The sequence below is a fragment of the Cervus elaphus genome, chromosome 25 (genome assembly GCF_910594005.1).
Source record: "Cervus elaphus chromosome 25, mCerEla1.1, whole genome shotgun sequence".
Lineage (NCBI taxonomy): Eukaryota > Metazoa > Chordata > Mammalia > Artiodactyla > Cervidae > Cervus > Cervus elaphus.
Window position 1 is genome coordinate 40,580,980 of NC_057839.1, and position 26,907 is coordinate 40,607,886.

General features: G+C 38.4%; 1 protein-coding gene across 6 annotated transcripts in view; it reads right to left on the reverse strand.

Moving 5' to 3' along the window:
- SPEF2 (sperm flagellar 2) overlaps nucleotides 1-22,891 on the reverse strand; it is a 187,736-nt gene extending 164,845 nt beyond the window's left edge. For 4 of the 6 annotated variants that reach the window (XR_006337807.1, XM_043887575.1, XM_043887577.1 and 1 more), the window contains exons 1-4: nucleotides 22,704-22,891; nucleotides 12,199-12,301; nucleotides 3,674-3,926; nucleotides 1,308-1,448 (exon numbers count right to left, since the gene is read on the reverse strand). Coding sequence is in view for 5 of the 6 variants with exons in the window: in XM_043887575.1 (XP_043743510.1) it covers nucleotides 1,308-1,448; nucleotides 3,674-3,926; nucleotides 12,199-12,301; nucleotides 22,704-22,761 (555 nt within the window). In the remaining variant the exon portion in view is untranslated. The remainder of the gene's footprint in view (nucleotides 1-1,307; nucleotides 1,449-3,673; nucleotides 3,927-12,198; nucleotides 12,302-22,703) is intronic. The other 2 variants (XM_043887573.1, XM_043887574.1) reach the window with 2 other exon arrangements.
- Between the last annotated feature and the right edge of the window lie 4,016 nt (nucleotides 22,892-26,907).

Sequence of the window (26,907 nt, forward strand, 5' to 3'; positions counted from 1 at the left end):
ACGACTGAGCAACTGAACTGAACTGAACTGAACTGAAGCATTTTTTGGATATAAATATTTCTTCAAAAATTATCTTGGGTGTTTTAAACATTTCTTGTGCACTCTTATATATACTATTAATTTGCTGTTGGAAAATTAATTTTAGCTCATCAGCCTACTGCAAATCCTTTTTCATAAACTTTAATCAACTCAAGGAAACAGAAGAATTAAATTTTTTTAATATAAATTTATTTATTTTAATTGGAGGCTAATTACTTTACAATATTGTAGTGGTTTTGCCATACATTGACATGAATCCACCATGCGTGTACACATATTCCCCATCCTGAATATTTTTACTAAAATGGGGTCAGAAAAAAGCCTCTGTTGGTAATATTTTTAGACTCTAACTATAGGATTTCAATATTAAAAATTAAGTGTGAATTAAAATAAAATGCAATGGATTTAGATATCAGAGTGACCTGCCAATCTGCTTTATCAGCATTGTGAACTTGGGTAAAACATGTCTGTCTTCTGAGCCTGTTTCCTTATCCAAAAAATTGGGAAAGCAATACCCTACATAGCGAGTTGTTTACAAATTAAAGACAATGTGAAATGCCCAACCCACAGCCTGACATACAGCAGATGATGAATAAATGGTAGCTGTTTTCTTAAGTTAAAGAGGAGAATATTACTAACAATCATAGCAGCATTAAGTGTAGATTCCAGGAATTAGTATCAAAATGCACAGATAGTATTGCTCCCCTGTGAAATATAATGAGATCGTATCCTATAGGAATGACTGATAAGTGTTAAGTAATATGATATATTTATCAATAGTATATCTTAAATCTAAATATAATGAGAGCAAGCAAATTGCTTAACATTTCTAGGATTCATAGAAAGACAGTGCAACATGGGGAGGAAGTATCAGGGAAAAGCAAATAGTAGGAATGGCACATAGATGGTATTTTGGGTACCTAGACTGGCCCCTGTTGTATGCATGGGTGTCGTGACCCATCACAACAGCACCCACCCTGGCACAGTTTGCTCGTGATCACAGAATCCACCACACAAGAGCCCACACAGGTATTCTCATTTAACAGCAGTTTGTCATCCATATCCTAAAGCTATATTCTCTGTTTCTAAACAAATAATGGAATAAAACGGATTGGACATGCATGCAGTGCATGTGTTTTAAATGAGAAGGGACAATGCCAGAGGTAATTTGAAAAGGAAGTAGGAAGTTCAGGGAAGTTTCTCTCTTAGGGAAAGATCATCCTTTCATTAAGATAAGCACAACACAATGTTAAAGGACTATCACTTACCTCTGCCTCTCTTTTCTTTTTCATTAATTTTTGGGTGTCAAGTATTTTCAGAGTACGATCTGATGCGGGTTTAGGAATCTGTATGATAGCTGCTTGGATTTTGGCCATGATTTCATTTTGTCGTCTTCTGCTCAAGCGTTGCTAAATATTCCATATATATATATAAGTTTAGTTATTCAGTTTATCAGAATAATATGCAATGTAATACACTCACAGGTACACAGATATGTAAATTTTCCATTCAAATTTTCTAAACTCAGCATTAACTTAGGGACTAGGAAATATTAGGAAGGAAGTATCAATATAACTAATTTTGAAAAGTATAATATTGAAACACAATTTGGGAGTCCCTAAATTATGCAGATTGAATGTGTCTATTTTCATTATGGGTGGTGATACTAAAAGGCTAATAAAGGCATCCCCAATACAAAAAATGAATGTAATTCTTTCCCAGTTCCACCTTCATGACCTGCCTAATCATGGTATCTGGAGGGCTCCCAACATCACTAATTATTAGAGAAACGCAGATCAAAACTACAATGAAGTATCACCTCACAACAGTCAGAAGGGCCATAACCAAAAAGTCTTAAAACAATAAATGCTGGAAAGGGTGTGGAGAAAAGGAAACCTTCTTACACAGTTGGTAGGAATGTAAATTGGTACACCCACTATGGAGAACAAAATGGAGGTTCCTTAAAATACTAAAATAGGACTACCATATGACGCAGCAATCCTACTACTGGGCATGTACCCAGAGAAAACCATGCACTCCAATGTTCATTGCAGCACTATTTACAATAGCCAGTACATGGAAGCAACCAAAATGTCCATCAACAAAGGAATGGATAAAGAAGATGTGTTATGTATCAATATATACAATGAAATATTATTCAGTCATAAAAAAGAACAAAATTGGGTCATCTGCAGAGACTTAGATGGACCTGGAGACTGTCATACAGAGTGAAGTAAGTCAGAAGGAAAAAAAATGTTATGTATTAATGCATATATGTGGAATCTCGAAAAATGGTAAGATGATCTTATTTGCAAAGCAGAAATAGACACATGGACGTTGAGAACCAACATATGAATGAATTGAGAGACTGCAGTTGACATATATACACTATTATGAACCTACTGTATAGCACATAGAACTCTACTTGGTGCTTTGTGGTGATCTAAATGGGAAGGAAATCCAAAAAAGAGGGGGGATATTTATACATGTGACTGATTCACTGGCTGGACAGCAGAGACTGACACAGCAGTGTAAAGCAACTATATTTCAATTAAAAATAATAATCAAAGGACATTTAATGAGTATTTTCAATGTTCAAAGCATTGTACTAGGCAAATTTTTTGAATTGGAGGAACTAAAACTCTTGTGAGGTCATATGACAGGTAAATAATGAAAGTCAATAAAATCAGCAAGAGGTGGTTAACACCAAAGAGTGAGAATTATCTGTGCCCTAGGAGTTCCCCAGAAAGAGTCTATGTGTACTGGGAAGGTTGCAGAGTAGATGGAGGGAAGTTTAGGGGAAGAGGAGAGAGGAGAATGGTGAGCTTGGGTATGACAGAGGGAAGAGCAGAAATAAATGAGTCCTATTCAATAACAGGCTGCCAGTGTAATAACAGAAGAAAGACAATGCTGAGGGTTATGAAAAGATACCAAAAGGTTGACAGTGTTTAGTGAAAAAATTTAAATGCTAGTCAAATCAAGGGACAAGATATTTGTAGAGTAGCTTCCTGGGTGGCTCAGATGGTAAAGAGTCTGCCTGCAATAAAGGAGATCCAGGTTCAATCCCTGGGTCTAGAAGCTCCTCTGGAGAAGGAAATGGCAACCCACTCCAGTATTCTTGCCTGGAGAATTCTACGGACAGAAGAGCTTGGCAGGCTACAGTCCATGGGGTTGCAAAGAGTTGGACACAACTGAGCAACTAACACACACAACGTATTTGTAGAATAGCAGGTTTCTGAGAAGAAGCCAACAAAAGTGCAATTGAGGGCAGATTCTCCTAGCAGTTGATTAAACTTTAGGAGACAAGCCTGAAGAGCAGAGATTCATTCATAGGTTGCAGCAGGAGATCTGAGTGGATTCAACAGGAGTATAGAAGAAAAAGAGCAGGCCTAAGAAGCGCAAGGAATTAGGAACAAACAGAATTTGATAAGTTACTGGAGCTTAGTGGAGAGGATGGAGGGAGGCGTCAAAAATGAATAAATGGAAAGAAAAGATAAAACCTGAATAGGGCCAATAACATAATCAGGGATATACATGCTCTAAGGGGCTTCTTTGAAAATGCAACATCATTGCCATGTCTTTTCAGCAAGCTTTTATATTCTGATATGTTTATAATTTTTCTTTATATACTTACATCTCTAAAAGCCTCGCTTTTCATGTTTTGAACTTTTGTGCTCATCAGGGGCTGTACGGTTGGCATTTCCACTCCAGTCTGAACCCCTTTCTTTTTCCTCTGGAGAGCAATGTACAGCTGATATAAGAGTTTCGTGGCAGCCCCAGGCTTCTCTGTGATGATATTGTGGGCCACATTCTGATCAAATTGCACACCCAACAGGTGAAGGGTGGGCTCCAAGCGAGAAAAATTGTTAAGTTTGGCACTTGAAATCCTAGGCATTAAAATATTTCACATAATAAGACATTGAACTAAAGGCAAACAACAAATATCAGAGGATTTTCATAACCAAATACCATGTTCTTTTAAATTTATCAGTCCTTGCAAAAACCACTTAATCCTCTAGACAAGTTGAGATTTTGTCTATTGCCCTAGCTCCATGCATTTATTTCTCTTGAATGGCTAAACTAAAACTCATTAATTTCATACACTCTGCTACTTAGATACTAGAATTTCTACAGGAAGTCAGTACAAAAACATATCTAAATGCCTTCTTCAAAATGGAAAAACTTAACTATAGTTTTGAAAAATATTTTACTCAGAAGACAAAACTGCACTTTAAATATCCATTTCTTTAATTGGTATAACCTGAAAATAACCTTATTTTCAGTGATGACTGAAAGTGATGACTCTCAACATTATCTTCTCAGGCATTGTCAGAAATAGCCAATCAATATTAGCCATACAACTAGATGAGTCATGAGATTATTACTGTACAGTTTATATCACTTCTTCAAAAATCACTAAAGACTTTCTAAAGTATATGTATTGTTGAATCATCTATTATCAAATGAGGCTCACATTTTAGAAGAACTCATTAATTCATTATTAATTTACTCTCTCAACTATACCAGTAACTTATTTATTTAATAAATGTTTATAAAATTATTAAGGTCTTACAAAGATGAATAAGACACCCTGCCCTTTAGTAGTTCATAGCAGGAAAACAGGTGTAATTAGTAGTGATAAACTGATGCAACTGTTGCAATAAAGGTCTCAAATGACCAAGGGCCATTAATAAGCCTGTGAATACAGCAGCAGAATAAAAGCAAAAAGATGTTAGATGCATTTTCAACTTTTGTGCCTCTCTTATGTTCAAACTGGATGCAAATGTCAATTTTATCCACTGGCCTACTTTCTCTTTACTTTAACTTTCAAACATCAGTGACATTCTTTGATGGAAAAAAATATACTGAATATACTTATAAGTCAAAGTCCCATCTTCTCCCTGAAAAAAGAGGATACCTTACAGAGGGAGTTGGCAGAATTTCTAATATTATAGGGTTACTCACTCAATAACTTCATTTCAGACTATAAAACTATTTGGGGAAGATACAATGACCTCTGTTGAATTTTCAGAAGCTGAAAGAGATCACTTAGCACTTAAAGTTTTTAAATTTTATTTTATTTTTAATTGAAGGATAATAACTTTACAATATTGTGATGGTATCTGCCATACATCAACAAGAATCAGCCATAGGTATACATATGTCCTTTCCCTCTAAAACCTCCCTCCCACCTCCCTCTGTATCCCCACCCTCCAGGCTGTCACAGAGCACCGACTTTGGGTTCCCTGTGTAATACAGCAAATTCTTACTGGCTATCCACTTTACATATGGTAATGTATATACTTCAATGCTATTGTTTCAGATTATCCCACCTTCTCTCTCCCCCACTATGTCCAAAAGTGTTCTCTATGTCTGCATCTCCATTGCTGCTCTGTAGATAGGTTCATCAGTATCTTTCTAGATTCTGTGCATGCGCACGTGTGTGTGTGTGTGTGTGTGTGTGTGTGTGTGTGTCTGTTAGTTGCTCAGTTATGTCCAACTCTTTGCAACCTCATGGACTGTAGGCCACCAGGCTTCTCTGTCCATGGAACTCTCCAGGCAAGAATACTGGAGTAGGCTTCCATTCCCTTCTCCAGGTCTAGATTCCATATATATGCATTAATATATGATATTTGCCTTTCTATTTCTGCCTTACTTCACTTTGTATCCCTGGTGAAGGAACTAGCAAGCCACTCCAGTATTCTTGCTTGGAGAATACCACGGACAGAGGAGCCTGGCGGGCTACAGTCCAAGGGATCTCAAGAGTCGGACACAACTTAGCAACTAAACCACCATTTTGTATAACAGGCTCTAGGTTCATCCACCTCATTAGAATTGACTCAAATGCACTCCTTTCTATAGCTGAGTAATATTCCATTATATATATGTATCACAACTTATTTATCCATTCATCTGTCAAAAGACATATAGGTTGCTTGCATGTCCTAGCTATTGTAAATAGCACTTAACACAAACTTTATATACTGTCATACTGTTTCTAGTATATTATTTCTCAAGAGATAGCTTTCAAGCAGTGATTCTAAACTTTTTTTTTTTTTTAATCACATATACTATCCTTGGGAAATCTGATGAGAGCTATGAAACCTTTTCCCCAGAGAAGAAAACACACATCCATGCATATACACAAAATATGTATGCACTTTTGGGGTATTTGTCAATCTTCTAAAAATCTAGCCTAAAAGTGCCTACTAACTGCAAGGGAGGTGGGGTTGGGAAAATAAAGGAATGATTTATATAAATAAAGAAGTCAGTGTCAAATGAAGGCCAAAGCAACAAACATATTGACAGAAGACACTGAATTCCTTTTCCAGTCATGCGGTGTAACTCAGTGTCCTATTTCCTATATTTGGTCAAGAATACTTAGCATGGCATGCCACATTGGCCAAACTTTGAATAAAGTATTTTAAATAGATAAAAGATAAACAGATCTTAGAGGGAATGAGAAGAGATAAGGAATGCTACAAGGCAATCTTATCAACCACAAAAGTAAAACATTTTTTTAGGTCTTCTCATGTCATGTCCAGTGTTGCAATTTGTTCCCCCACAAATGACCTACAGTTTGAGATAACAAGCATTGGCCTAAAATGATTAGGGTGCTACATAGACCATGTTTTGAAGAGTCTTGATTGTGAAAGAGGATGGTCAGGTCAATGACTTGTGTCCACATTCCTTGGATGGGCACCTGACACCCACTTTTGATCTTTCAACACAGTTCATCTTTTCATGTCCTTCACATCTTCAAAGTTTGTATGTTTTCTCTACTACATTTATTTGCGAAGATATGGCCCGAGAGACAACTTTCCGAGGTTTTACCTGTGACATAACCTTAGGCTTCAGAGGTCAGAGGCACCATAATTTGGGAGGGAAAATCCAAAAGCAAACACTATTCATTTGCAAACTTTATCAAAATTTAGCCCTGTGCCCAGTGAAAGTAAAGCACACTACCCTTCCTCTTACTTGTTTTACACAACGTCCAGAATGCAGTGTAGCCTGCTAACACTAGGGTTCAGTGACACGGTAGGCTTCAAAATGGCTTTTATGGTCTGGCTGAAGTGTCCAGGTATAATAGTACTTCTTTCTGGAAGCTTTTAATAATATATATTCTAAATATCCAACCAAAATTTTGGGAATATAACTGGCATGTAAATGGATGGAAGCCCACTCTTGTCATAATATATGCTCAATCAGTATACCATGATAATCAACAGTTGTTTTTAAACTGAGAGAAACCACTGGGACATTTTTGCTCTGGAGACAGAGCATATGATGTAAATGATGACCCTTGAGGGGATAAGGAATGTGTTCTGGGAAAAGCCTTCTCCCTTTCTACCTGCAGTCCTTATCTGCCAAGGGATTACCTCCTTGCTGTCTTGTGAGGGAATACAACTCAAAAGGTCATTAGAATAGGGATATCCATGCTCCTTTACTTTTTATTTTTTTAACTAATCTGCTCATTTGTCACCCTCTGAGTTGGACTACAGATATCCTAAAACAGAATTCTTTCAGAGTTAGATGAGTTATTCTAAGGATGAAGTAATTCCCAAAGCAAGTTAACTTCAAGTTATGTGCAATGCAGATTTAGTTTACTGTTTACATTTTAGACTAAAGAAACTAAAAATATTACACAAAAATCTCCAAATCATGAGCTCTGGCACTAGACAGCTGTTTAAAAACTAGGCTTTACAAAGAAGGGTCCTTTTCCCCACTGAATATGCTAATAGAAAGCTCATATGCATGGATTTACTGATTCTTGTCTTCTTTAGAATATCATAAGCCCTAGAAAAACAGTGGGTTGTCCTAGGAACTAAAGGTTGATAGTATTTGGTTGTTAAGACAAATAGGTCCATCTCCCCATGTTAAAAATGTGATGATGCTCAGTGAAACAGAAAGTTCATCCTTTGCAGTGAATGAAGGGCAGGGCTGCAACACAGGATGATACTCAGGGCACATACCTATGCAGAGGCAGGACAAAGGTATGAAATCTACCCTGGGCTCAGCTTGCCAAGCACAGGACCTTGGCATGAGGCAGCTTCATCCAAAATGGGGCTTTTTGTTCTTTGCACAAAGGCTTTCCTATTCACTAAGACCTGTTTGCACAAGGGCTTTCCTATTCACTAAGACCTGTGTCTTTATGATTACTTCCATCCATGTGGGTCCCTGTTTCTATTTCATGCAAAGGCCTTCCATGGTCTTGCTAACAAGAGCCAACTCAGTACACATGAAATACTGCATGCATGATCTGATTAATATGGTTCTTTTAAGTTTTCCATACCTAATTCAGAACCAGATACACTTTCTGAAGTCAGTCATTTTTATTCAAATAGAGAAACATGATGGTGTGCCTGCAGTGGGTCAGGGACAATGCCTGGAGCACAAAGAATAAACATACTCTGCAACTTTGAACATCTTTGCAAAGTAGTTAAGGCACAAACATTCATATATTCACTCATCATATATGGTTTGGGCTCCTTCAGGTGGTAGTAACTCTTATAAGAACTGACATGTAAATAAAAAAATATAACTTAAAGTAATAAAAAAAGGGATGTCTGAAGTGTTGTTGAAACAAACAGAAAAAAGCAAAGAGTAAAAGGAAATTAAATCTGCTGGGGAGAAAACAAAGAGTTTAGAAAAGGGTGGATTTTTAGCTGAATCTTAAGGATGAATAAGAGTTTCTCAGGGTGAAAGTGAACAAAGAATAATATACAAAGGTTCAAGGCATAACAAAAACACATGACATATTTGTGGACCAAAGTAGCTTATGTTAGAGCTACAGACTAGTAGAAAATATGACTGGAAAGGGTGGATGAGGGTCACAAGGGAAGCATTTTGTAATAGAAGCCTTGAGAAAGAGAAACTGGAATACCTAAAGCTTTTTAAGCTGATGGGGGAAACCACACCTAAAGATGTGGGTGTAGAGTTCTATCTGCCTATGGAGAAGTTCAGACAAGGGGCTTAATGCAGGACTTATCAGAATATGCAGCCATTCATTAATTCAGAAAACATTTACTGAAAGCTAAACATGTGCCAGGCCCATGATAGCGCTGGGGATGCAAAGAAAAATAACTCATAGTACAACTACAAAATCCTCTGAAGGTACAACGTGCAACTGAAAGAGATACAAACAAAGAAACTGACAACAAAGTGACCGATGTTATAACAAGTAACTGTACAAGACAAGTTTAAAACTTTCATGAAGGGATAATAAGTAATGACACCAAAAATGGATTGGAAACCTGGTTACATGGAGATCATCACAAATCAATCTGTGCACATGAGAACTCATGAGAAAGCAAAAAAGAGAAAAGAAGGGCATGTACACTGACTTACCTACCCTGGAAATCTTATATCTTAGAGGCTGATCCTTGCTTCTATTGGAAGGGAGGAGATTTAGGTAGAAGCAGAGTGGGCACAGGGCTAGAAGATCAAGCAGAGGAGGCAGCTTGGGCTAAGCAGAGAAGGACAGTGTATACCTTGCTCTTGAGGAAGAGATGTGAGACATGGGGAGTAGGATAAGCATTAGAATGTTACCTAGTACCCTAGAAGCTTAAGAAATTGTCAGGGATTAGCAAATGAGGATAACTTGGTATAAAAACATATTTACAATCCATGGCTTCTCTTGAATTATACTATTATTACCTGCACAACTAGCATAATCTGGATTGTGAAAGAATGACTCACCTTTAGAATGGAGGTACTAGACTTCTTTTCCTTGAACTCTTGCAATGTAGGTAATGCTCAATGGAGATATACTATCCAAAGGAACCAAAAACTAAGAAATACTTGAGTGGGAAATATCAGGTTAAAACACTATGGATATTGAGCAGGATGTCATGAATGGCAGAGTAAGGACCTCCAAAAATCTATTCTTCCAAAAAGACAATAATAAAACTGACAAAATTTATAAAAATTAACTTCTTTGTAACTCTAGTGATTAGCCAAAGGCTTGTAACAATATAAATAAAACGTATTCAAGAAAAAATCCTTAATCTCAGTAAGAACAGAGAGCTTTTAGTCATTTTAACTTGCCCTATTCCCATTTCCTTCTTCCCAGCTCTTGAAAATCAGGAGCCCTGCAGTAAAAACCAGCAGCCTAACAGCCATCTGAGAGGACAGACAGGTTTGGAACTCCTCAAGAAGTCCTATCCTCAGAACACTGTCATTATTTAACATAATTTAGAGCTCAATCACTGCTTTAGGTAGCTGTGATCTTCAACAGTTGCCACTGATGACTTTTTACTAATACCCTGGGAATAGGGTTTTCAAAATGGCAACCTGCTCCAGTATTCTTGCCTGGAGAATCCCATGGACAGAGGAACCTGGCAGACAGTCCATGGGCTCGCAAAGAGTCGGACACAACCTAGTGACTGAACCACCACCACCATCTAAGGCAGTAATACCACTGGTGCAAGCAAGAGCTGCCCAAAAACTTAAAAGGAAGATATAAGAATGAAATATCCAAAAAAAAAAAAAAAAAAGGAATGAAATAGCCACTGGGAACTTTGGGAAGCTCTGATGCATTCCTGGGGATCGAGAGAACCATATGCATGTGTAGGAATGTTTGGATACCCAGGAAAGACAGGAGGAGGCCCAAATCTCTCACTTTTGGCTGACCTTAAGCTCCATACAAGCAGGAAGTAAAGGCTAAGGCAGAGCTGTAAACTGTGAAAGCACTGAAGATATACCTCAACAAACTCAGCATCTCAGCCAAGGAAGATTTATTAGTTCAAGATATTTTAAAATATCTCCATTTATTTGCTGGGCTCTGTTCACTAAGCTAACCAAGCAGAGTCTTCAGGTGCTATACACAACAGGGAATATAGATTTTCCAAAATTAGTCCAAGAGAGTCATTAAACAGACAAAAAGTAGCAGCAGAGCAACAACAAACAGCAACGGCAACAAAGCCTGGGAAGGTGGAACAATCTGAGTTACCTCATTGTATTATTCTAGATGTCTGTTTTCAACAATTATGAGACACATAGAGAAATAGGAAATACTGTCCCTACCTAGGGGGAAAAGGTCAGTAGAAACTCTCTGAGGGAGCCCAGATGTTTAATTTATTAGACAAAGACCTTAAGTTGGCTATTGTAAGTGTTAAAAACTAAAATAATTCATTTTTTTAAAAGTATAAAAGAAAGTATGAGAACAACATCTCAACAAAAATAGAATATCAATAAGGAGATAGAAATTATAAAAATAACCAAGTGGAATTCTAAAATTAAAAAGTATAACTGAGATGTAAAAAGTCACTAAAATAGCTCAATAGGACATTTGAGTTGGCAGAAGAAAGAAGCAGTAAACTCAAAGATAGATCAATTGAAACTACTCACAGGGGTAACAAAAAAGGAAAAAGAATGAAGAAAAATGAACAGAATCCCAAAACACAAAAACTCATTCTACTCATGAGAGAAAATTTCAGACTAATTCCAACTGAGGAACAATATCAAAATACTTGATCAGTTTTTAATTTTTTAAAACTGTAAAGATTATAAAAAAAAAAGGAAAGTCTGAGAAAATGATATCCTAATAAGATATTGGAACAAAAAAGGCATTAGATAAGAATTATAACAAATCTTTGGTACAAAATGTACCATACCAATATAAGATGACAACAGTAGGGAAAACTGGATGTGAACAGCACGGGAACTCTGTACTATCTTTGCAACTTTTCTGTAAGCCTAAAATTGTTCTAAAATAAAAAGTTTAGTTTTAAAAATCAACAAAGCTCCTGAGACCTGTGGGATACTGTCAAGTACACCAACACACACGTAATAGGAGTCCCAAAAAGAGAAGAGAGATGAAAAGAAATGGGGAGAAAGAACTTTGGGAGAAATGAGGAGCAAAAGTTTCCCAAATCTGATTAAACACAGGAGTGCAGGATTATGGAAGACATTGAAATGCAGCCCATCTAGAGATGAGGTCTTGCAACAGCCTGTCACTTTCTCTCCTTTGTACTCCTGGGAAAATGACATATGTATATGTGAGGAAGCAGCAATTTTCATATCAATGGTGCATTTGCCTGGTTTAGGTTTGGAAGGAATCTTGTGATAAATGATTCTTTAATGTTAACTTTGGAAGCTAAATACATCCAAAGGCCAAAGGAATTGACCTTTTTAAAAATAAAGAATAATCTCACTAACCTGCTTTCTGAAAAGTCTGCAAAATCATCCTGAAGTGCAAACTTGTGCAAAACTTCTCCAATTAGATAGCCACTGGAAAATGCCTTTGCAAATGACTTGGGACCTGAATTTTAAAACACAAAGATAAAAAAGTAAATATAATGCTTTACACAGAGCTTGTATATTTTCAGTATGTACATACAGAATAAAATCCCATAATTTAACCTGAACTCAGAATGCCATCAAAATATTTCTAAATATATCTTTTAATAATCAGATGAAAATACTGAATTTTAACAGTAGGTATCTTATAAGTATCCCTGAATAAATGTGGATCAGTACTTGATAACATATGCTATTTGGAAAGAAAAGACAACTTTTGATCAAACCAAACAAAACACAACCAACAAAATATATAACCTTAGATCTAAAAACAAATCTTCAATATATTTTATAAAATTATACTCTAATACTTCCATTATCAATACAACCTGTGGATGATTTCATATTCTTGACCAAGTGAGGTACAATCCAACTTCTTTAAACCTCAAAACTTAATTTTAACCTTTATGCAATGGAAATTTTACAAAAATCATCTGCACCTTCTTAAATAAAGCCTACTGAACATAATCAAGATTTTCCTTGGGCTTCCCTGGTTGCCTCAGTGGTAAAGAATCCACCAGCCAATGCAGGAGACACTGATTCGATCCCTAATCCAGGAAGGCCACATATCTCAGAGCAACTAAGCCCATAAGCCACAAGTACTGAGCTCGTGCTCCAGAGCCTGGGAGCTGCAACTACTGAGCCCATGGGCCTCAACTACTGAAGCCTATGTTTCCTAGAGCCTGTATGCTGCAATAAGAGAAGCCACTGCAATGAGATGCCTGCATACCACAACTAGAGTAGCCCCCGCTCACCACAGCCAGAGAAAAGCCTGTGAAGCAATGAAGATCCAGTATAGCCCAAATTAAATAAGGAAAAAAAATTTGAAAACTATATTATAAAGAAGATTTACGTTGGTGGTTCTGTGGTTTACTCCAGTGTAGCTGGTGTCCGGTGCAATGATGGAGATGGCCCAGAGGAAGACAGGTTTTGGAGCTAGAGGTATCTATGCTGAAATCTTGTCTCTGCCTTTTACTAGCTGTGCAACCTCTGACAAGCTGCTTAACCTTCCTGAATTTCTATCCCATCCTATCTATATCTATCTTGGTGAGTTATTTTAAAGATTAGAGGCAATATATGAGAATTTCTTGGTACTATGCCTGCCACAAAGTATGCACATACTGATAAATGCAGGGAAAAAAATTAAGTGTAAAATAGAATTTTCTTTCTTTAAAAATGTCCTTAGTTTGGGGTCATTTATATTTTTCTTATGAAGGATATAGGTTTACAAGGTATTTAAGAATGATATTCAAAGTTGATACATAAGACATTATCATAAGACAAAGTCATCATCTCTCAAAGGATTTCAAAATCCTCCAAAAATCTTCAGTCTGTTTCTATCACAGTCCTTTAGGAAACTGCAATACTAAATATCTATAAAATGTTATATATTATCACAGTATCACCTTGGAAGGAAAGTTATGACCAACCTAGATAGTATATTAAAAAGCAGAGACATTACTTTGCCAACAAAGGTCCGTCTGGTCAAGGTTATGGTTTTTCCTGTGGTCATGTATGGATGTGAGAGTTGGACTGTGAAGAAAGCTGAGCGCCCAAGAATTGATGCTTTTGAACTGTGGTGTTGGAGAAGACTCTTGAGAGTCCCCTGGACTGCAAGGAGATCCAATCAGTCCATCCTAATGGAGATCAGTCCTGGGTGTTCATTGGAAGGACACTGACACTCCAATACTTTAGCCACCTCAAGCGAAGAGTTGACTCACTGGAAAAGACCCTGATGCTGGGAAAGACTGAGGGCAGGAGGAGAAGGGGATGACGGAGGATGAGATGGCTGTATGGCATCACCAACTCGATGGACATGAGTTTGGGCAAACTCTGAGTTGGTGATGGACAGGGAGGCCTGGCATGCTGCGATTCATGGGGTCGCAAACAGTCGGATATGACTGAGCGACCGAACTGAACTGATCACAGCATCACAAACTTGTTCATACAGAATTATCCTCTTTTATCTATTTGATTATTAACAAGGTGGCTGACTGCAAATGACGGTAGAATGATTTCACAATTCGTAGAGCTGGTGCTTGGTGTGCAGTTGCAGGGAGGTGAGGGGAGACCTTACTCAGAAGACTTGACGTCATCATGAGGCTCCTGCGTATCTGACACCAGCCCACAATTCTGCCCAAAGCTTCCCTAGTATCTGCTCTCAGAGTATTTTATACTTTAATAATATCCCAGTTCTTAGGTTAAATCAATATAAAGTAACTTAAAAGGATGTCAACAATCCTCATTGATTCTGTTTACTCAGGGTGAGCTCCTAAACTATCTAGCACTAGAATCTATCGACTCTGCCTTCCAGCATCATGGGGCTTTCCTAGTAGCTCAGTTGGTAAAGAATCTGCCTGCAATGCAGGAGACTCAGGTTCGATCCCTGGGTCAGGAAGATCCCCTGGAGAAGGGAATGGCAACCCACTCCAGTACTCTTGCCTGGAGAATTCCATGGACAGAGGACCTGGCTGGCTACTGTCCATGGGATCGCAGAGAGTCAGACACGACTGTGCGACTAATATTCCTTTCCTTTTCCAGCATCATACACCAGTAGTCTTTGCAGCAACTGAAATCCAAAGAGCCCCTTCTGCCCCTAAAGCAGAGGTGTGCCTTGTCCTCCCGCTGAATCACTGTTGCTTTCTCCTTCCCTCAGGACCCACCACTGCTAACCTCCAAAGCTGTGCCCTGCTTTTCAGCTGCCACCACTGTCCTTGCTGTGCCATCTGGGCTGCTCTGGCTGTGCCTTGCACCTCTTCTGTCTGTTGCTTTCTCTGTTCGGCTTCTTTCCCTTTTTTCTCCCTCTAGCCTGTCCCTATTCTTGGTTTTCTGAAGTGCCCTTGGACATATAGTCATTGTCAGACTATAGAGTCCTACTAAAATTCTAAAGACTATTACTTTGCATTCAGGAGCTGCTGCTATATCTGGTGATCTCGTTCTCCCACTCTCTCTGGATTTTGCATTTTTGCCTGTTGTTCCTGTTGACCAAAGACCTGAAAGCTAACCTATGAATAACTGGGGAATAACTGTATCCTAGCCATCACATCCAACTGATCAGGCAAATGGTCTGTAGCAAACTCATAGCTACAAAAAGGTCAGGAGAAAAATAAAATCATAATCTACTTCCTTTGAAATGGCAGGACTTTTTAATAAGACAATTCTGATATGGATAAAATAGAGGCATTTTGGCTACAAAGGTCAAAGAAGAATAGCAAACACACTATTTCACTGTCAAGTGGGTTACTATAAATAAGTTTGAAAACATGTTTGCAGCTCTGTGTGCATTAGACACAGTTTTTCTTTTATTTATTTATTTTTTTCCTGTGCTACAGGAACACAGAAGGAAACAATCAGAGGAAAGCTATAGGAAGCAGAAAAAATAACAAAGGGAAAACACATAGAAAAAAAAATGGAGAGAAAAAAGAATACATGCAAGAAATTAGATGAAGAAAAAGCAGATAATCCAGGAATATGTAGATTAAAAAGTATGAGAAGGAAGATAAGAAGCCAGAGAGAGAAAGAGAAATGGAGAGAGGTGAGGGGAGAAAAACAGTAAGGAAAAAAAGAAAACACAAAGGAAAGATTTTTTTATTTTTGGTTTATCAAATTTTCCTTCCCAGTAAATGTTTCAGAATACCACAGTTAATGATGGCCACCTCTGTAAATTAATTTGCACTCATGACTGGAATTACCTAGGGGAAAGAAAAGGTGGATTGACTCCAGGATAAAGAACAATGAAGAATGTGAGAAAGAAATGAACCATAGGAGCTCAGTAACAATCTTCTCCCTGAGATTGGAAATGATCTACATGTGGAAAAATGTTGTTCCATAATAACTCAGCCACACCTCCAGTCTTCCAAGCCACAGGTCTGATCCCATTCACTAAAGCTTTCAATTACAGAAATCTTTAATGTGAGCTTTTGTGAATTATCTGGGACAGAGGACAACGGGTCTATGTGCTTTTCACTTGAGCCAGCTGGAGAAAAGACAAAAGAAGATAAGCCTTCTACATTCCAGATGGTAATGCAGTCAGCACAGGCTTTGAAGAGAGAAATATTCTCTGGTTTGACTCTTGGACCATTTATAAGACCCTGGACTTTGGATAGTTACACAGCCCCAGTTTCTTCTCTTTAAAAGAGGGACAGTGATGGGTTCTACCTCCTGACAGCTGGTTTAATTAAATGAGATAATTGATTAAATGAGATAATGTAAAGTGCTTAGCATAATTCCCGGCCTATAGTAAGTGCTCAGTGATCACTTTTACTATTACTGAAAGTTTCAGTTGCTCAGTCACGTCCAATTCTTTGCGACCCAATGGACTGTAGCCCACTAGGGTCCTCTGGTCATGGAATTCTCCAGGCAAGAATACTTGAGTAGGTAGCCATTTCTTTCTCTAAGGGATCTTCCCAACCCAGGGATCAAACCTGGGTCTCTTGTAGTGGAGGCAGATTCTTTACCATCTGAGCCACCAGGTACTGCTTCCTAATTTAAGACAACATGTTACACCAATTACACAATTCATAAGCTCAGCAATAGATCATCAATGACTCTAGTACAGGACTTCCCAGGTGGTGCTAGTGTTAAAGAAACCACCTGCCAATAAAGGAGATGCCACGGCCAAGGGTTTAAAGCCTGGGTCAGAAAGATCCCCTGGAGGAGGGCATGGCAACCCACTCCAGTACTCTTGCCTGGAGAATCCCACAGACAGAGGAGACTGGTGGCCTATGGTCCATAGGGTCACAAAGAGCTGGACACGACTGAAGTGACTTAGCACGCACGCATGCACACACACATGCAATGACGATAGTACAAAGATCTTTATTTAAAGATAACTTGAAACTTAGATAGCAAATATTTGACCCTGTCCTTAAAGTCAGATACAGACCTACTCTTGGGTCCAGATAAGCTATAACACTCTCCCTGGTCTGGGGAAGCACATATAATCAAATGTAGTTGATTTTACAGCAAACCACTTGAGGAAAAGAAATAATGACTGAACATAGCCTCACAGCATTTGTGGTCAAGTTTTGCTACCAAATAACTAAAGAGATTTGGGGATGTGGGGATCATAGATAAGGGCCTATAGACCTATACATTCTATGCTAACTGGCCTTTGTTCCTCCTTTACTAGAAGAGCAAAGACCTAGCTCAGGTTATCAACAACATTTAAAAAACCAAGTAAATTTGCTTTCATTTGAGAGACAGAAAAGCTGCTGCTGGTGGCTGGGCACTGGCCTGACCCCATTAAGCCCCGGTGTTCCTAGAAGCTGGCTCAGCACTCACGGCTAGACTTTGGCCTTCTCCTGCTGACCATAATCAATTTCACAGCACACCAAGACCAGACAGGTTACTCAGTGACCCTGATGGACTAAGACAAAAACAAAATCCCTCTATAAACATGTCTGAACTTGGAGTGAAATAGTATTGCCCAAAACACAAAAAATGACCAAATGTCACCCCCCTATTCTGACTGATGTGAGTGGTTGCTACTGTTTTTCCCTCCTTGCTTTGTTATCCCCACTTCCATTACCAGAATAGGTTATGCTGGTGTCCTTTTCTGCATGATGAATTGGTACTGTGGCTTATAAAATCATCAGAATGTAATGTCTGTTAGCATGTGACAATCCCTAAGAAACTGCTTAAAGTAATAAAGCAGAACTTCTGAAATCACAAAAGTGAGGATCAAAGTACCTAGGATGACCTTCCCAAGATGAACAAATCCATCAGGTTCAACTAAAAACAATACTTTACCCTACTTTTGCCTCACTCATGCATCCTCATATAATAAATATTTACTAGGTGCCTATTATGTGGCAGGCATCATAACAGGTATTCTTCTAAAGTGAGAGACACAAAAGTTGTTGAAATAATATTATCTAAACCTAGATACATGATAGGCACTGTGGTAGATATTTTCCATTTGCAATATCATTTGACACTTCCCAAATATACAGTAATTATTATTATTACCTCTCAGGGTATAAAATTGTGACTAAAGATTACTGTTTCTAGTTCAGATACTAGAAAATCAGGACTTCAGAGATACTAAATTTTTCAACTCAGTTTTCTATTTATTGATTCTTTGTTACTTGTGATAACGATGTCTGAGACTATTCAAACAAAAATACCCGTAATAAGGTATACACAATTTTCACTATGACCCCATCCAGAATCCAAAAGAATATGGACTGCTTGTATATCAATTTGTACAAAGAATCTGATGTATACAATACATGGAATTTGAATGCTCTACATTTGTGGAGAATGTTTAATTATGACATTCTGATGCCAACTTCCTCTTACAGTGAATTCATAAGCATTTTGCAAAACAGAGGCAATGGTTAGGTTTTAAAATAACTGAGAGTCTGTAAAGACTTTTACAGCAAATCTCTTAGTAACATTATTCTATATTGCTTATTTTTATTACAAAAATAATTGCTTGAATTATTTTCTATTGAATAACTTTTAGTATTTTAAGACATTTCATTAACATACATCTAAGCATTATTTTCCAGGACAAATGGTCTAGTTAAACTTAACTCACTGGAGATCCTTAGCTTTAGTAACATAGATCTGAATCTTCATATGTTGAGACTATTCAAACCTCTGGTGACTCCCAGAAACCTCATTAAGTGGAGGGAGACTGTTCTTAACTGAGGATCATTGGAATTCATTTTCTTTACTGCTGATATTCAGGGTAGTCCAGGCAACACAAAATTCAATATGAGATGCTTTATCCAAATTGATTTCTACCTTTCAGAATAATCCAGAAATCAATCAGCTTTACCTGCCTCTCTAATGACTAAACCATGATTGAGTCTCACCGAGGCAGCAATGCATTCACTTGGCATTCTCATTCTGTTTGCTTTGTCTCAGGAAGCAACATGTGGACTGAACTATTTCTAAACAAATACTAATAACTCCACCATTGTCACTTAACCATTTAACCATCTGGTTGAATTTCTGTACTTCTTGTGACTTCAACTGAACAATAATCCTCCTTAAAAGGAGCTCAAATGAATATCTTTGGGAGGGTTAATTTTTAAATAGTAAATTCCCTAAGCATAAAATCAAATGTATAATACATCCTAAGAGCACTAGTCAAAGATCTAGATCCAAATTCTAGTTCTAGGGCTTATTAGACGGGTGACTTAGAACAAATTATCAAGCTTTCTCAGCCTCTTCTACACATGTGTTCAATGGAGACAATGCCTCTTAGGACTTTTTAAAATCTCAAATATGAAAACCTATGTAAAAGGCTTAGCACAGGGTCTGGCATAAGAATTTAAGTGCTCAACAAAGATTAACTTTTATTATTATTATTATTCCATGTATAGACTTCATTTGAGAAAATAACTCTTACGTACTCCCCTGTCCCAGCAATACTTCAATATGCTTACTATATTTCAACTAAAGTGTTAAGCCTCTTTTTCTCCTACATTGTCATGTGACATTTGATCTTCTTTTTTTGATTTTGCATTTGTAAAGCTATACTGAATTTTACTTTCAAATTATGAAGGCAATACAAGCAAAACATCAAATAACACAGATGTATAAAGAAAAGCTAGCAATCATCTCCTTTCCCAGGGTAAGCAATATCAATACAGTGGCTTATATGCTTCCACGCCTCTCTCTCACACAAACCACAAGATTAAGAGTCATGTATATGTCAACAGTCCAGTATATGCCTCTCCACACTTTTCTCTCACACATCCTCATGCAAAATGATATTATACTGGTTCAGTAAGTTTAATTTTGTTTTTCACTTGACAAAATTACATGAGCACATTTTAGGTCAAAAGTTAGAATAACTAACTCATTTGTTCTAACAACTGCATGATAATCCATAGCATAAGTACAGCATCATTTACCCAAGTATTCTATTATTGAAGCAAATTTACATTGTCTCCATTTTTTTTCTTTTTGCCCCTACAATCCATGTGGCAATAAACATCTTTGTTCAAATGTCCTTACACATCGGTGATTTTATTTTTGTATGATAGTTTCTAAAAAGTAAGATTTAGCATTTACTGTGTGTCAGGGACTGTTTTAAATGCTTTGCATTTATTATGTCATTTAATCGTAACACTACTTGATAAAGTATTATTATTACCCCTATTTTGAGTATTATAAAATTTAGGTAAATAAATTGCTCACAAGCACTAGCTAGTAAGTGTGAATAAGTGATTTTAACCTAAACAGTCTGGCCTCCAAATCCTTGCACTTAACAGGATGCTTATCCAGAAATTGCCCAGTTATTTTCCCCAGAAGTTGCATCCACTTATGGTCCCTCCAAGAGAGTTCCTATAAACTGTTTTAAGTCTTCCATTGTATTGGTACCACAGAATGGCTTATCTAATGACAGAAATCAACTGGCAGCATGCTTCTTAGGCACACAGATCCTATCTTGTCTGTTTCCAAACACCGTTGAGTGTGTTCCCTATAATCTGAAAAGGCTCTTACAACATGGATTTAGGTAATCTCAGGAATTGTCTCTCTCTCCTTTGACTCCTCTTAGCAGTTAGGATCAAGAAATGAATATGTATTGCTAGTGAATGGGATGCAGAATATATTAGCTGTCTCTGCTAACAGCTTCCAGCTTTACACTTGGGGAAAGCAGACATCGGAAATTTTCCATTTATAGTTTATGTTATTTAAATTCTTTAAAAATCTTAGTCTTGGGACTTCCCTGGTGGTCCAGTGGTAAAAACTCAGCACCTCTACCACAGGGGGTAGGGGTTCAATCCCTGGTCAAAAAACTCAGTTCCTGCATGCCTCTAGGTGGGGCCAAAAAATAAATAAAATCTCCAGTCTTTTAACCTTCAGGGAATGAAGTAATTCTTCCTCCTCCTTTCAAAACCAAAACTCCCCAAACTGATTACAATTAGAATGGCATATTACTGTTTTTAGATTTCTTGTAAATTTTATTTACTTTTCTCAAAATTGTTTGAATATGCAACAGAGTCTTGTGGACTTGAGCAAAGAATATGGCTTTTATTAATCAAGTAAATGAACCAAAGTAAACTCAGCAATCTGTAACTGCTTTTCTTCAGAAGAGTATACCTTAAGGCCATGATACTACATTTTGGCTCCTATGGTGAGAAAGAATTAAGAAAAGAAAAATGCTAATACCATCCTGAGATAAGCATCATATTTTAGATAAGGAACAGTCAGAGAGACACATGGGATGATCATGGAGTCCTGGGAAAAAACTTACTGTGTGTGGGTGGCAGTTTGGCAAAGAAAAAGTCTGGGTTTAATGCGTCAAGAAAGACAACTGGAGTGAGTGAGCGATAGTCGCTCAGTTCGTGTCCGACTCTGAGACCCCCTGGACTGCAGCCCACCAGGCTCCTCTGTTCATGGAATTCTCCAAGCAAGAAAACTGGAGCGGGTTGCCATTTCCTTCTCCAAAGGCTACTGCAAATGCTCCAAATTTAAAGATCTTAACGTTGGTAACAAACACTTCGCAGCTGCAGAGACACTACTGGTTGAGCAAATACTGTGGATGACTTAAGATTGAGTTGGCATTATTGCCACTCTGGAAGCAAGTTGCCATTATGCAAGAATGCTTCTGGGAAAAACAGATTGAAATGATTTGGCCTGAAAACCTCCTGCTTTGAGCAAAACCATACCAGTTGGAAAATGAACTCTTGTTTAAGAAACAACAAAAAGAAGTTGAATGGGGTATAGTGCTATTCTGGAATTACTTGGTTGTTACAAAAGCTGTCAGCATGTAAAACTGCGTCTGGGGTTGTGGGATTTAGGAAATTTGGATGACAACTTTATGGCTGGGATAAAGTCAGGTTAGTGAAGAAGTCAGCTTTGGGAAAAGTGAAAAGTGGTCAGAAGTAGCAAATGTGTACATATCGAGTTAAAACTGCTGAAATTTGTAATAGTTAATATATCCTGCATTAACTCATTTCACACACAGCCCTTTATACTGGAGGGAACACACTGCGAGAAGGAGAAGGTATTGTAACTTGTCCAGGGGCACACAACTAGTAGTAGTGCGGTAGCTGACTTTCAGGATTCACATTTGGCTGGTTTCCCAGCACACCACGCTTCTGAGAGTGTGAAAGGAGCAAAGTCAGGGCTAGACTAAAGAGTCCAGAAAGTTCTTCTCTCCACTGGAGCAAGGGCGCCCTCCCTAAAGCCATGGTAGGACAGAACCCACGGGGCTGGGACCACCGTGATGATGGGTAACTCAGAGCCGAGCGGCAAAGTGGAGAAGAGAGGCTCCGCGGTGGCTGAGGTGAGCCAGAGCCGGCAGCTAGCCTGCCCCGGCAGACTCCATCAGCTCGCCGCGCCCCAGGCTCCGCTCCCCGTTCGCCCCCGGGCCGCTCGCCCCAGGCTGTGTCACTCACTCACGGTCTGGGACACCTTCAGTTCCTGGTTGAGCCACTGGCACAGGATCTCCGACATGGTTCGGCCTGTGCCTCCCACCGCACGCAGGTGCCAGGAACACGCGGGAAACCTAGCCCGCCTGCCTGCCTGCGTCCTCTTGTTGCCAAGGGCGACCCGTTGCTAAGGAAGCGTATTCAGGCCGGAGCTGGGAGAAGAGGGGTGCCAGAGCTCAGCCCAGGAGGACAGAAAATCGTGGCCTGCCCCCTGCTGGTAGGTCAGACAGGGATGTGCGCAGGCGCGGTGGGCTTGGGAGCGCTGGGGGAAGGCGGTGGAGCGCTATCAACACAACAGCCAGGAGAGGTTTGCAGGGTTGGTGTGTGGAGAAGAGGCAAGGAAGCCCTTCGAAAGAGAGAATCTTGATTGAAGGGGATTTTTTTTTCTTCCTGTTTACCTCCTAAAGAAACTTATGGGAGCCCCTGCTCCAATGACCTCAGTTTTGTCTTTAACTTACCAATTGCCGGTTTTAATTGCTGTATTATATGGGATACCCAAGCAGGGACTGAATAGGTCTTATGCAACTTTTAGTCCCAGAACTGGTAGAGGTCCTGACCTGTAGCAAGCTTTCAATAATTTTTGTTGGTGGTGGTGACAGAAGTAACATTTAGGGTAATTCATATCTTTATATTGTTTTGAGAGGTGAGTATTTAATGAATTTCTTTTCTGGTCATTTTTTTCCTTCCAGGTATTATTTTAAATTGTATTTTGGGAAAGACTCTCACCTTGACCAAACCTGAGTCAGACTCCTCTAAGCCCTCTTCTCCCTGAAGTCCTACCTTGAACTCTGTCCTTGGCTCCTTTGTCGAGTTTGGGCAAAAATTCTGCTGGGTGAGTTTAGTGAAAATCCACCACCCTCCATATCTGATCTAGTTCCCTGTCCCTGACCCTTGATAGCTGATCATTCTGGCCTGTTTTCTGCAAATGTCCTGTCTAGTCAGTTTAGTCTTTAACTCTGATGTTTCCTGTTAGTAGTTTTCCATCCAAAGACCTCAAATACACTCCTTGGCTGTAAATCCCCACTTTTCCTTATTATATTCAGAACTGAGCCCTATCTCTATCCACTATTGCAAAACCCCATTGCAGTAGTCCCTTCAATAAAGTCTTATGGTCTTTAACAACAGCAAGAAAAATTCTCCTTTAATAATTTCTAAAAGTTTAGATGGAATAATGGAAAAATTATTTACATATATAATGTGCTTAGTCACTCAGTTGAGTCTGACTCTTTGCGACCCCATGGACTGTAGCCCACCAAGCTCCTCTGTCCATGGGGATTACTCCAGGCAAGGATACTGGAGTGGGTTGCCGTGCCCTCCTCCAGGGGATCTTGCTAACCCAGGGATTGAACCCAGGTCTCCTGCATTGAAGGCAGATTCTTTACTGTCTGAGTCACCAGGACAATATATATATGTGTGTACATATGTGTGTGTCACAAATATAAGTAACTTCTCCCCCAAAGCTTGAATTCATCAAATTCTTTTAAACTGTAAGAATGATGACAGTAATGTCCTAATAGGTGAAATTTCTCTTAAAATTAATCTGAAATTGATCTGTGTGTCCTGATTGGATAAATGTTTAGTACCTATACACCATGGAATATTACTCAGCCATTAAAAAGAATTCATTTGAATCAGTTCTAATGAGGTGGATGAAACTGGAGCCCATTATCCAGAGTGAAGTAAGCCAGAAAGATAAAGACCATTACAGTATACTAACACATATATATGGAATTTAGAAAGATGGTAACGATAACCCTATATGCAAAACAGAAAAAGAGACACAGATGTACAGAACAGACTTTTGGATTCTGTGGGAGAAGGCGAGGGTGGGATGTTTTGAGAAAACAGCATCGAAACATGTATGTTATCAAGGGTGAAACAGATCACCAGCCCAGGTTGAATGCATGAGACAAGTGCTCGGGGCTGGTGCGCTAGGAAGACCCAAAGGGATGGGGTGGGGAGGGAGGTGGGAGGGGGGATCGGGATGGGGAATACATGTAAATCCATGGCTGATTCATGTCAATGTATGGCTAAAACCACTACAATATTGTAAAGTTATTAGCCTCCAACTAATAAAAATAAATGGGAAAAGAAAAAGTTTAGTACCATTTCACTGCTGGCTTTACTTAACATTGAAATCTCTCATCCGACGAGCTTCTCACACTCAACACAGTAGGCATAACTACCATGGGAATTCTGAGGAAGATTTTTTGCCAACAGAATTGGAGCCTGATACACTTGATATGCATCATATTAGAGTTATCCAAATTTGAAAGATTACATTCTAAATAGCCTGTTTAGCTTGGGGGATGTATCTAGTAAACCTTTAAACATTAGAAATATGTCATCCCTGAAAATGCTTCTAAAAGATGAATACCTGCCTAGAAATGACCTCCAGGACACTCCTGTGGCTAGTCATCCCAGTTGTACATTTAAATTGAAGATTAGTGTTACTCATTTATCAAGAATTTCCAAGCTTTAATTTCAGCCTGTAGAGCCCAGGAGATAGAAACTATTGTTTTCTAGATTGCTGAGAAAATTGCTTTTGGGGAACGATGTAGATGAAGGCACATCAAGTTCCACAGCTGCTCCAGAATAAAATGTCTGAGCTCATAAGGTGTCCATAGATATATGCTATTATTCCCATATCAGAGCAGAATATTTCTGTGCCATCTAGAGGAGCTGTTTGGTTGTTGCTTATTGTTTTGTTTCAGTTACTTGCAGTGTTTGTCTCTGGAACCCAGCTCCAAACAACATAATCTGCCAATGCAATATTTTGGAAAAGAAGTTTATATACAGAATTTAGATAAATGAGGAAGAGATGCTGCAAAATTAAGGCACAGTTGTTGTTTTTTTTTTTTTTCACCAAAAAAAGCACGTTTCAGTTCCTAAACTATTCAACTTGAAAATTATCTGACATTAAAATATTAATGAAAAAATTAGAGCTATTGTTGAAACACATGCATTATATTGTGTGTTTTTTCTTGAAATGGCTAGCTTAGTTGGTATTCCAATTTTACCATTCAATCAATTGAATTTCCATTGAAATCCCAGCTCTGGATAAGGTTTGTAGCACTGCTTATGTTGTTATTTTTCATCAATATGATTTATGGCTTGGTTTCTGCATGTGGAATCAGTTGGGAGAGGAGATGATTTTAAAAAATGGACAGTTTCCCATCTGTTCTTGAGATGGCACCCTGATTGTTTTTTAATTGAAAATTTTAGGGTATCTGGAGCTTGCATTTAATTGCAACCATTACAGCCAGTTTAAAACTTAATTGAAAATTTATTTTTTAAAACATTCTTTATAAATCCTTATTTCTCCTTTGCAAATAGTGAAGCGTGGATGATAAAGAATTATTTTGACACCACACCCCTTTGGGTTGAAAAGTGCTATGGTGTACTGAAATGAAATACACCTTATTTTTTTAAAAAAAAGAAGGGTAGCATTTTTTCAGAATAGAATTTTACACTATCAATAAAGCCCAAGATTTGAAACCAGATACACCTGGCCCCAGTGAAGAGCTGACTCACTGAAAAAGATCCTGATGCTGGGAAAGATTGAAAGCAGGAGGAGAAGGGAACAACAAAGGATGAGATGGTTGGATGGCATCACCGACTCGATGGACATGAGTTTGAACAAACTCCAGGAGATGGTGAAGGACAGGGAAGCCTGGTGTTGTGCTGCAGTCCATGGGGTTGCAAAGAGTCGGACACAACTGAGCGACTGAACACCACCACCACCTGGCCCTAGATAACTGCTCATGATCTGACAGGCTCTTTGACTTTGGAAAAACTTCTTAACCCCTGAGGCTCAGTTCCTTATCTGTAGAACAAGGACATCAATATTTGTTTGACAGACTTGTGAGAATTAAATGAGAAATTGCACATATTAATGTCTGGCTTATAGTAGATGCTAAGCATTTCTTTCCTTTTCTCCTAAAGCTATATAAATTTTTCCATTACATGGCTAGTTGGCTTAGTTTTGAATAGTTTGGACTTGTTTATAGCATTTCAAGAAGTTTTTGAGGCATTTGTTTCCTAAATCTGCTTTGATTTTATTAATGACTAATTCAATGTTTATATATACATAAGTACATACATACTGAAGGATTTTTAGAAAATCTTATGTGGTCTTTTACGTGTGTGTTGCATGCATTTCTTCATTTCT